The sequence below is a fragment of the Cyprinodon tularosa genome, unplaced genomic scaffold (assembly GCF_016077235.1).
Source record: "Cyprinodon tularosa strain WSP-4 unplaced genomic scaffold, ASM1607723v1 ctg86, whole genome shotgun sequence".
Lineage (NCBI taxonomy): Eukaryota > Metazoa > Chordata > Actinopteri > Cyprinodontiformes > Cyprinodontidae > Cyprinodon > Cyprinodon tularosa.
Window position 1 is genome coordinate 965830 of NW_024039629.1, and position 12820 is coordinate 978649.

Below are 12820 nucleotides of genomic sequence, written 5' to 3' on the forward strand. Positions count from 1 at the left end.
CATGGTCTCATGTTTAGGAGGCTGAAATTAGACATATTTCAGATCATATAGAGATCTCTTGTTTTGATCAAACATGAGATTATATGTGATTGTTTCTCCTGAGTTGAATTTGAGAAGCAGGAGAAAAAACCTTTGGTCTCACCTTAGTATCAAAAATAGCTCATTTGTGTCTAGGAGAAATGAAAGAAACAACAATGAGATCTCTTCTTGGATTTTGCTTTCCTATGGGAGAGCTTTCAAAAATATTCACCATGAGAACTATCCTTAAACATCTAATTTGTTTTCCGAAAATAGACAGTGTTCAATACATTGCCACAAAGTTAAAGTGAAATATCCCTCTAAGTTTGGAGTCAGCTTGAGTTGGGATACAGTTTGCTTTCTTAAATAATTAATTTTCTTACTCTTGATTCAAGCTGTGGAGTAACAGCAAAAGAGATGCGTGTTCTTACCTCCCAACCCTGCGTGGGATCTTGGAGACAGGGCGTGTGCTTTCCCTCATATGGTCCAAAGCTTTCCCCTACATTCACCTTCCTGCGGCTCCAGATGCCCAGACTCGCACCTGGAACCGTTGACTCTCTCAATTCAAAGTCCAGAGGAACGCTTAAGTTGCTTTGAGGGAAAAGAATGCCTGCTTGTTGGAGTGATGGAGGTGAAGAGTCATCGTCGGACAGCGGGTCATCTGCCTGGGCTGTAGAATGTGAAGGATCGCCATTTGAGTCACAAACGTCGTCTAAGACGCTGCTTGAATAGACTGCAAAGTCATCATCGCCATCACCTGTGAATGACATAATAGCTATATTACACAGTGATGCTTGATTATATGTTGTTAAATGACTGAAAGATACTGGAAACATATGTTCTCTTCATGATCTCTAATGAAAGCTTCCACAGAAATGTTAAATACTTTGAGTCTCTGCTTAAATATATCTGACAATGCTCAAATTATGAAGTCATTACTAATGCATGATAACATTCTTTTATACGTCTGTGTAAAATCTCAGTCATCCAGGTCATGGCAACAACAGGAAAGGGTTAAATTGGAAGGCAAAATTTGCTCAGTTTTTCTGAAGACGTTTTGATACCTATCCAGGAGCTCTGGACCGAGCTGACAGAATTGACAAAGACTCCTTGATAGGAGTTGAAACGTCTTTAGAAAAGCTGAGGGTAAGTCAGGTTCTCTTTCAATTTAAGTCTTTTAATATACAGTAGTAGCCATTCAAAATTGAGTCCTTGGCTGGTCCCCTACCATTCCTCTTTAAACGTCAATCTTTGTATTAAAATATTCTTTCTTTCATGATTTGTGGACATTAAGACCTAAAGAGAAGCGTCATCTCCTGGTCAGACCCTGTAATTCAGAGAAAGGGTAAGGTCAGAGTAAAACAAAATGCATGCCTAAGACAAGGCCAATTGCTGGAAGTTAGAGGGGATTTTGCAGGGAGCTGCAGGGAAGTGGGCTTCCATTCGGCTGACATTTGACTGGGAAAGGCCATTTTAAATGGCTGCTACTGTAGTAATTCAACTGGTTTATTCAGGCATGATGGACAATGTAAACATCTCACCGAGTCCAACCTGCCAGGTAAGAATGTTTCAGGACACTGACCACATTTGAGACCCCTGATCTGAACTATTTCATTGCATTGCTGACTGTACTTTCGATATCTGTGTTTTGATGGAGGGGGAAGCTTCGTCCCAGTATCACATCATTTAGTTCCATTTATTATACTATCAACTCTGAAAAGCTTCCCAAAGAAAAACAAATCTTATTGCATAAAGTTGTTGACAACTTTCAGGTGGTTTGCTCAAGTTAGGTTAGATTTTGACCAAACTGATCACTTTGCACGTAACCCATAAGGTCTAAATTTGATTTCACCTGAGCATCTTCTCCCAAAATTTGCTTGTATGTCTTGCATGGCGTATAGAATTCTTTCTACATTTACTTACTCGTACAAATATCCCATAAAGGTTAGATATGTACTTTACATTCATTTTCTCCTTTCCATGTATGTTGCATTCTGGAAGGTTTGCAGTTGTATTTCAATTTTCAAATAATGGTTTAAGCTTAGCTTATTTTTCCAATTACAGTTTGTTAATTTTTTTTTTTTTTCCTACACATTCACACATTGCCTGGATCTATACTAAGACTATATTACACACATGTACCCTCTGTTTACAAATACAATTACTTCTGAAAATAGGTGCTTGTACTTAATGTTATTATGTATCAAATACAAATGCATGCCACACTTTATGCATTTTTATTAGTTAAACATTTTCCCTTTACTTCACAATTGTCTATACTTTAATGTTGGTCTATCATGTGGAACGAGCAGAAAGTCAATTGAAGTTTAGGGTTTTAACTTGACCAAATTTTTTTAGTAAAAGCTCTATATTTATATTTTATTTATTATATTATATTTATGATTTTAACTCGTATATTCTATATTCCATAACAGTTTCTTCCCCACTGCCATTCGACTGCTGAATGTTTTGAAAAATTTTATATTTTATTGTATTGTATTTTATTATATTTATTATAATTTTTCATCTTATATATAAAAAACAGAAAAAACCCTGAAATGTTAAAACTGTACATTTACAGCCATATGTTTATATTACTGTTTATATATATATATTTTTTGACACTTGTGTAAGCAAAATGACAAATAAATTTGTCTAAGTCTAAGTCTATATAAATTTATTTTTTAGATCTTACACCAAAAAACCAAAACAAGTTTGCTATTTGTTTGCATTGATGCCATGGTTGAGAAACATGATCTGCTCTACATTGTACTGTGCTGACTGTTTTATATTTCCTTTTCCTGAACTCTTTCTCCAGCATGCAGTGAAAACAGACAGAATCACATGAAGGTTAATTGTGAATAGAATCAAACAGGATGTGGAAGTATGACCCCTCAATCCACTCTGGGCTTCTTCAGAGTGCTTTAGCATGCAGGTGGATATTGGCGGTGGCAAAGAGACTGAATTAATCCCTGCTTTAAAATAAGAAAAAAACAAAACATTATGGAACATGAACTCTGGGTAGAAATGTTTTCTGTAGCAGTTTAAAAAACAGACAAAGATTTGGAATGTGAAGGTAAAAGAACAGGCGGAAACATTAATCCCACATGTAACCGGAGAGATGGCACCAGATCAGCTCAAAGCCATACACACTTGCGGACAAATAGGTGATGAAAGGTGATGAACAAGGGAGTTAACAAGACATACTGCTGGCCAGGTGTCACACAGTGAGCGAGACAGACACTAAAGCCGGAAATGATCTGCAGGAATCTGCTGCTTTGTCTTGAGCTGTGCCTAACGTGGGCTGACAGGTCACGGGGAGAAGGGGCTCTGCTAATGAGGTTCAAAAACCCATCCCTGCTCAAAGGAACATTCCTGAAGGGCTTCCTGTGTGACACTGTACCTCTACGGTGTCAGCCATGGATTCCTTAATCCAAAAAGATAGACACACACACACATACTCAAAATCTGTGCTCACTAGACATTAATTAACAATTACTCTGATTGACTCAATGGGTTAATTTGGCAACAGGTTGTACAGTGAGGCACCAACCCAAGAAATAACCTCAAGATTTTAACCATATACTTTTTTTATTTATGAATACAGGGAGAGAAAACAAAGCCTATAGCAGTTTGTCCTTACACAGTATCAATAAACCGACGGGGTAGTCTCAGTGCACAATGTATGTGACAAGGAATGCAAAGGTGTAAAATGCAGAATAAGTACAACATAAGCTGTTTTCCTCTACCGGAATAATAAGTGCTGTCAAAATATGTTTGCTGTAATGAAAGAAATCTCTACAACAGTGCAAAGTGCTGACTCAGCTTAGTGTAACAAATATATGTCAGAGTTTTTTTATGTTTGTAGAAAGTATTTATGGAAACATACAAGGTTTACTAGTTGAATTTGTCTTAAAGTTATTCCTTCGAGCAACATCTGATTACAGGGTCTGTGCAGCTATTATATTTGGCACAAGCAATGTGTGAGTCCAGCTTTCTTGAAAGGGAAAGTGTTTAAACTAGTTGACTGAGCTGGGCCAGGCATGAATTCAATGTGCTGCAGCCCTGGGAGCCTGTGCAGTGATTTCCAGTGTGCAGACTGTGTAACATGGTTACAAGCCTAGATGAGAAGTTTGCCATATGGTGGAGGGACAAGGGCTTTTAAAGGTAACCGTATCCCTTCATTGCTGTTTCTCCTCTGGACATGTCCCCTTGTGTGCGGGGCTAGAAGTTTATATTTGATTCAGGCCAGATATTCTCCCGCTCCACTGGTTTCAATGAGAGCATTTCATCTCATAAACATATACGTTTCTGTAAGGTAAACGTTCGACGAAAACAAATAGGCTGTGTTCAGGGGTTTAAAAATTTGTGGTTTCACATGCAGATGATTGATAAGTCAAAGACCGTGGCGCTGCTCAGCCTTACGGGGCAACTGGGACAGTTCACACAGATCATCTGATAGCTGTGTGCGTGCATGCTTTTCTGTGTCCTGACCTCTGTAAGGCAAATAGACCTATTTGTTTGCTCAATGATGGACATTACTTGATTAGTACAAGCTGACGCCCCTCATTAGAGAAGGAATCCAGGCTAAAGACGGGGAACTCCAGCAGAGACCAGCATCACATTTGAGAAACATTAAGGACTTCAATGGAACCTGATCATAAAAATAATAATAAAAAAAAGGTTAAAGAAGAAGTATTCACTCTTTCAAATTTCGCCATATTACCAAAAACCTTATTGGGATACACCAGGGACAAAGTAAATACTTAGTCTAATAACTAAGAAAGAGCTATTAAAGCGATATCTAGCTAAAGTGAAAGACAAAGTTAAGAAGAACATGAATCAGAAAAAACAGATATTCAGCACATGGTAACTGTGGACTAGCTACAAATATTAACAGCTTCAGAGAGCAAAATTTTCTGCCTGGAGAAACAAGTGCACGTGCATGTCAGCTTTGTAAATTCACCCTCAGAAGAGGGGTTAGAAGTGAGTCATTGGTGAGGAAATTTTAAGTTTTATTTAAAGGTAACCAAAACCAGATAAACTGGGGAGACAACAGGGATGAAGTAAAGTATGTTCTTGTCAGAGGCCATAAAAATAAAGTTATGAGTCACACATGTAAAGCCATTGCAAGTCACCATGAGAATCTCACTAACATGATAGGACATGGCAGAGACTATGTCATGCTGTGGGGATAGTCCCATTTTGCAGGTACAGAAGCTAGTTAGCAAAATACAGGTCAGATGCTGCAAAGACTTGAGATTGGGGCAAAGATTTACCTTCCAGGAAAAATATAATCACTTTTAAAATTTTATTTATGATTTTATCATTATCAAAATATTAAAAAGCTACTTTCACATTCACACCTTTAAAAGGCACTTTAGAAAATCTGATGTAGATTTTAAAATGATTGAATGTAGAGCAAAAATGTCATGTGAAATAGGGAAACAATTTAGTTTCCCTCACTGAATTAGTCAACAACAGAGAAAGATACATCATGACAGTTTATTTAAACACAGACACTCACTCACATACTTATATATCATGTATTCAAATACTCACACTTGATATCAAATGCATACATTTTTATTAAGGTTACAAAACATTTGTTCCCAGGCTTGCTATCTGCATGGGTGGAATGATTTTCACCTCTGCCACAAGGTGCTGGGCGGACTCATACATCACATGATTACCCCGAGCAGCGAGCAGCGCCGCCATCATCAGGGAGTGAATTAAAGATGATAGAAGGAGCTATTAATCACTGTGACAAAGCCCCTAATGGAGGTGTGACCCAGCCACCGCTGACGGGACGCCAGGGGAATGCACCCACGGGACAAATGGATACATATGTTTACAGAGAATAACCTACCTGTGAACATAGAAAACCCTTCTTTCTCCGTTTGCCGTCTTAACCTCCCTCCCTTGCTTTGTCTTCCTTTATGCTTTAATAATGATAATTACGTTTTCAGTGATTCACTCTAATCTTTAAACAAGTGAAATATTTAGTTGAAATGTTTCAAGAAATCATTAAAATAAGGCTAGTCATTTTTATTGAGGAACAAAGATGCATTGAGGTCGATAATATAAGCTGTTTATTCATTTATATTGATAAAATTGGTATGAAAAGACTTTAGAGGAACTGAGTTAATTTTTGGCAAGCATGGTATTAATATTTAAGACATAAAATCACCACATTCACTGAAGATTTAAAAAAGGCTCACAGCAAAGGAACAATACCATACTATCAGTACCACCATACAGCTTAGCCCAAAATTCCTACGCTTGGCCTTTAAGATCCTCTGATTGAGATCAAGCATAAGACGTTTTATAATATATTGATTTTCAATGCCAGGAGGAAAAATCTGAAGTTTTGGATTAATGTCTCACCACCATCGCTAAGATAAAAAAATATACAGGAGTATATACTCAATTAATATATTACATGTTTGCTTAACTTTTCAATCATCACTAACGACCCATGATTTAAGTGCTGTCTTATTTCTTAAAGGTAAACAGATCCAAACAAGGATCTAAACCACAATTGATTGAAATGAGGTGTAAAACAAGACCAACACTCAATCTAACATGAAGTACACTATGTATGAGTTGATACATTAATAAAAAAAAAAATACAGTTATATGCTATGAAGAAGTGCACGAGTATGAAATTATTTATATACAGCTACAACATGAAAGTAAGAATAATATGAATTGCAATTCAAGGATACAAAATATTGGTGAAAAGGGCTAAAGTGACCAGATGCTAGAATATTTCTACATTCTTCTGTCTAAGTCTTTGGAGAGATTTTTGCTGGGCTATTGGTTTTAATTAAAATAAGAAAAGTAATTCAAGAAGCTTAAAGCCACATAGGCCATAGGCAGTGTTGTGCCTGAACGCGTTCATTGAACGAAAGTTCATGAACTTGTTCATATTTTGCGCGAACGTGAACTGAACGTACTGCATTACTGCCTGATGAACGTTATTGTGAACTCGTTCATTCTGGCGTCTGTGAACGGCACGCTCTCTCAGTTCAACTTCGTTCAATAGGTTGCCAGATTTCTATAGAGCCCTCCAGGCGAAACCCCGGCTAAATCACACCGTAAACCGGCCTTAATATGTAGCGGGGAAAACACCCAATCTGGCAACACCAGCTACCAGTGTCGTAGCCTACAGCCGCGTGCGTCATCAAAACAAAATGCAGCGTGGAAGATACAGCAGCATGGAGGCGACCGTGGAGGCGACAAAGCAGCAGTTTTATGACCAGGTGGTCAGTGAGGATGAAGGCAACAATCTTACATTTCTCTGCAAACTTTGCCCACCGGCTTTCAGTAAAAAAATCCGCACTTAAACCTGCCTGGTATAATTTTCCAGGATTCCTTTTTAGTATGTACTGAAATGAAATTTCAAATGGAAAAAATAATAAAAAAAAAAAAAAAAAACATTTGCACCTTAAAGACTACTTTCCTGTTTTTCTTTTAATAAAATTCTCATAAAAAAGAGCATTTAAGCAGCACATTTTTCCTGATGTTTTTGAGAATATACTGTAGGGGTGAAAGCTGCAGCTGCTACTAGAATGGACAGCAACAAAGCATTAAAGCAACAATGGGGAAATGCTGTCCCCTCAATGCTAATGTAAACCCTGGTTGGATAAGGATTCAAAACTGGATATGAAGATGAAATCTGACGCACAGTTTCAGAGTTACAACTGATAAAATAATTGCTGTCTGTGGTTCTACAGTAGGCTATGGTGTAATTGAGCAATATATGAAAAAAAAAAGAACTATGAACTAGTTCATTTTTTGGAACTGTGAACTTAGTTCAAAATTTTGAATTATGAACTATGAACTGAACTAGTTAATTTTAAAATGTGTGAACTGAACTTTGAACTAGTTCACGTAGAAAGAGAACTTTCCCAACACTGGCCATAGGAGTCAAATACTTGTACTATACACTCAATGTTCTGCAACCGGTTGAACATACCGTGATAAAATGGCTACATTTCCTTTTCTTTGGTGAATGAAATTTCTACTGGGTTCTGCAAACAACCTAAATATTTGATTAAGAAGAGTTTTGAACATAATTTGTATGACATTGTTGTCTGAAGACCAGAATTGAACAGTATATAACAGAATTACTAGACTTTAGAGATGTTTGCCATCGCCTATAGATTTGGCATTTGTTAGTAGGGTTGTCAAAAGTATCGAAACTCAAAAAAGTATCGATACTGAAATGTTGTATCCGGATACAATACTCGTTTTTAAAAGTATTGATACAGTGCCGTCACCAGTGGCATCTAAGCAGTCATTCATCTAAAGTGCAGAATAGAGGACAATGCACTTTCAGAACACTGTGTGATTGAACAATTCTGTGCTCTTTTCAGTTTCAGACTTTTTTTTGTAAAAGGTGCAGCTGCTGAGAATTATTTTTGTTTCTTAACTGGTTTGGCTAGTGTCATTGTTATGTGTGCAAAGCATAGCCAAGGAAGGAACACTTAATTTTAATTTTATAAGTTTTTTTATCAAGCTTGCTTAATATTATGCACAGCATACAACCTTTATTGTGTTTATTTATTGTATTTTATCTATTAATGAAAATATTTCTGTTGAATTTTGGAGTCTTTGTTTTTATCCTTGTGGTATCGAAAATGGTATCGAGTATCGAATATTTTCCTTAGTATCGGTATCGAGTTGAAAAGTTTAGTATCGTGACAACCCTATTTGTTAGTCATCTAATGTGGGTCCAGGAAAATCTGAAAGAATTATATAATTCTCTTAACCCTATAATGCCAAATGTATCGTATTTGATACATACGGTTTCTGAAATGTTTTGCATCAGACACCTTTTGCATAATTTAATGGTAAAAACTTTGCTCAAAATCCTATTGTACACAATCAGATATACCTGATAACAGCCAGTAGAAGACTACAGACAAAATAATCTTGACTTATCGCATAGTAATAAATTATTAATATCAAAAATGTATTTCTGTTTTTTCTTTTTTACATATTTTGTTAAAAGGTCAAATAAGGAATTCAAAAAAAAAAAAGTTATTTTCTGTTTTTTTATTCTTGGATCAGGCTTTAAAGGGTTAAAAATATTTGAGATTTACTGTTATTTTCTCTAAAAGAAAAAAATCACATTTATCTAGAGAACATGTGAATCAATTTTAAAAGCTGTCTGTTTGGTAAATGATCGGAAGTGAGGCTAATGGGGGAATGTGAAATAATGTAGATTTAGTTTAGCCTAAAACAAGACGGCAATATAACGGTAAAACCAGAATACCAAGAGCTCCAAGAATGCTTGAGGACAAAAGTGGTCCTCATTCAGTTTCTCTGATTCTAGTCTTAGTATTTTTGCTTGAAAACCCCTTTGAGACTGGGAATGAAATAAAACAAAATGAAAATGATTATCTTTAACTGACTGCTGTTGATTTGTTAAGTGCTGTTAATTACAGTGTGTCAATGCTCGCCTACATTCCCCCAGCAGGGCGTATAGGAGCCCCGAGGCCTTGGGAGAGGGAATAAGCTTCCTAATTAACTCTGTCTTTGTGCTTAATGGACGCCTTAACACTACTTTTGGGAAGTCTTTTGGTCCATGGGTCCATTGGGGTGACTCTGGAAATGACTGATACAAACCACAAACACCCAAACATGCAGGTAGTTCTTCAAACTAACAGTTTCCAAAGTGGTTTATCCCATCATATTTTTATTTAATTTTAATAAAAATGTTTAATCCTTAAAGATTTCAAAATGGGACTTACTTTATGTTGGAATTTGCAATTATTATTATTAAGAACCACTGTAAGAAATAGCTAAAGAAAAAGCGAAAAGTGCATTTTTATTCAGTTATCTGGTTGTTCACTGCACAGCTGAAAATTAGATTGCTTTTGATAATGTAATTGAAAACAATAGTGTCCAAGTCTGTAATAGACACAGATAATAGAGCCATATGTCCTTGAATTCATACTATTTCAAACAGCTATCCCCAATCACCATAGCATCTAAGCACACATAAACACACACGTATACATGCCAGAGTGCGGTTGTAACTCTAAACACCACCTTAATTAATGAGAGCATTGTCTGTTTTGTCACCCTCCTGTTTGTTGACTACTCTAAACGAAAAACACTTCATTAAGGCCCCTGCACTGAGTTACTAATTAACATCTTGCAACAACTGTAAAGTTTGGGCTGGTCCTTTTGCTTGCACACACACTCAGACACCTACTGTAATTAATTAACATTAGTTGTGATTAATAATGAGCATTCTTTATTGGTATATCTGCAGCTCCAACTGCAGGCTGACACAACAAAGGGGCCTGTGTGCACACAATTTATCTGGGGAGTTGCTCAGGGATTTTAACATGTTTCTCACAGGCCTGACAAATGGCCTATTAATTATCTAATGTTGTCTGACAACAGGCGCTTGATAAAGATGTATGTTTAGACTGGGTGGGGAGAGGGGAACGATACGGCAAAGGCAAAGAGAGGGGTCTGCGGGGGTAATAGAGAGAAATCAGGGGAATATTTGTTTGGCTAACAGAAGAGAAGCAGTTTGTCAGAGTCTGGCTGAGTTACTGAATGAAGAAGCACGTGATTGTGGATCAATTCTTCTTTACTTGATATAATTTGTTGAAAGATTAATTACGACAGGAGAATAATCTATATGACGGATTAATAGACCACATCTATTCTTAATGAAATGCTAATGAATAAAGTCTTGATGAACAAAGAGATGGATGTCCAATACACACACAGATTAAGTCCTAAAACCACAATCAATATCTTCAACAAGGAAGTCTTCACATAAACCAAACCACTTCATACCATTAAGTCTCCAGCAACAACAAGCAGATGGGCATCGCTCCTCCTTTAGCACTGCTCCCTCGTTCAATCAAGGTCCCGACTCTAATTTCCTAAGTTTATCTTCAGTCGGCATGTTGACAGGTGTTCCTAAGTGGGGTTGCCAGTTGCCAAATGATTTTTATGACTGTTTTAGCCCCGCATTTGGCCTAATGAGATAGGATCCCAGTCGGACGCTTACTCAGGCCTGTCAGATCCAAAGAAAACAGAATAATAAGTTGACACTAGCATTGTTTCCGAAAGCCATAGATCAGCTGCAGAAGGAGAGCACTCGCTTATATGCTTAGCCCCCAGATGTTGAAGATGAGAAGAGAGACCGTGCAGACATAGAAAGGAGGGTGGATTGGAAATAGGGAGTATAGAAGAAATGTTGAAATAAAGGTGCAAATCAAAAATACTTTTATTACTATTACTAATATTACTATGATTTTATGTGAATGACAAAGCAAACATAATTTGGATTGATGGATGGATGGATGGATGGATGGATGGATGGATGGATGGATGGATGGATGGATGGATGGATGGATGTTATAAGATTCAAACATCTGCCTATATAATCGATCAATTAAAGAAACAAAAATACAATTAAGTCTTTATTAACTTTGGAGGTGGAGAACGTCAAGAGTCAAGTCTTAAAAAAATATTTTTTTATTGATTGTTTATAGTTGTGTCTTATGCAGAAGTCAAAGAGAAAAAATGGGCTCTGTTTAAATGACACAACAAATGAAATTACTTGCTTTCATGAAAAAAAGGTGTATCAGATGAGTACATCATCCCATATGTAGAATAGTGGCACTGTCATGCTGTGGGAGTATTTTTTATGGGAAGATAAATAAAACTATAAGTGGGAACTCCTAAAGATAAACAAAAAAGAGTCACTCAGACATGAGACATGTTTACCTTCCATTAGTTAAGCTCCCTTGACTCTTTGGCAATACTTAAATCTGAATTGAATATTTACTGAATGAGTCCAGTCTGAATGAGCTTTAATTAATCTTTTTTTTTTTTTTTTTTTTGAGATGGAGGGGGAGGTGGTGGTATATGGAGTGGACAACAAATATTGTTGTTCATTAATGGAACGAAACAAATACTTATGGTCATAAGTGATTTTGCAGTGTTGTTACCCTATACTAAAGGACTGTAGAAGAAACCAGGGAAATTTCAATTCTTTTTAGATATCATTACCTACAGAGAACATGTGTAAAGAAAAGTTATCCATCATATTAACTCAGTGTTCTTGTTCCATTCACTCCCCATCCTGCCTAAATCCATCCACCATATTTAGTCAACCATTGTACACTGGAAATAATTGAAATCTCAATAAGTCATTTTTTCTTGAATTGAGGAGGTAAGTGTGAAACTTTGCCAATGGAACAAAAAAATGTACATTTAAATAAGAAAAAACAAAAAACAAATGCATTGTCTTATTTCAAGTGCATATTATCTAATTATCTTATTTTGAGTGTAAATTTACTCATTAAATTAACAGGGGTATTTAGGGGTAAATACACTTAATTTAAGAAATGTTGACTTATTTCAAAGTCGTTTTTGCAGTGTAATATCATCATCTGTCTTCCTAACATTAACATGAGTAACATGTAGTAGAACAACAATAAAAAAAAAAAACATTTAATATTTTAACAATATAATCTCTAAAATTATGACCCAGACCCAGAATAATGCAAACAATAAATTGAACCTATTCAGGTAATATTCATATAATGCAAATATGAAAGCATTGCATATTTCCCATTTCATCTTTTTTTTCATCCTTTCGTGTCATGGCAAACTGCCACTGGTCTCTAATATAATTATGGCTCTCAGTTGTGTGCGTATTTGAAAAAATCAATTTGTTTGATGAAATGTGAGTGAGTTAGAGCCAGGCAGAGTAGAGAGAGAGAAAGCGCGCAAGAGAGAGAGAGAGAGACGTATATCC

At 36.3% G+C, this 12820-nt stretch overlaps 1 protein-coding gene across 1 annotated transcript in view; it reads right to left on the reverse strand.

Annotated features, from left to right (window-relative positions):
• Positions 1-257: 257 nt before the first annotated feature.
• LOC119775273 (histone-lysine N-methyltransferase MECOM-like) overlaps positions 258-12820 on the reverse strand; it is a 72067-nt gene continuing 59504 nt past the window's right edge. The window contains exon 2 of the mRNA XM_038273200.1: positions 258-775. Within this exon, the coding sequence (XP_038129128.1) occupies positions 381-775 (395 nt within the window). The 3' untranslated portion in view covers positions 258-380. The remainder of the gene's footprint in view (positions 776-12820) is intronic.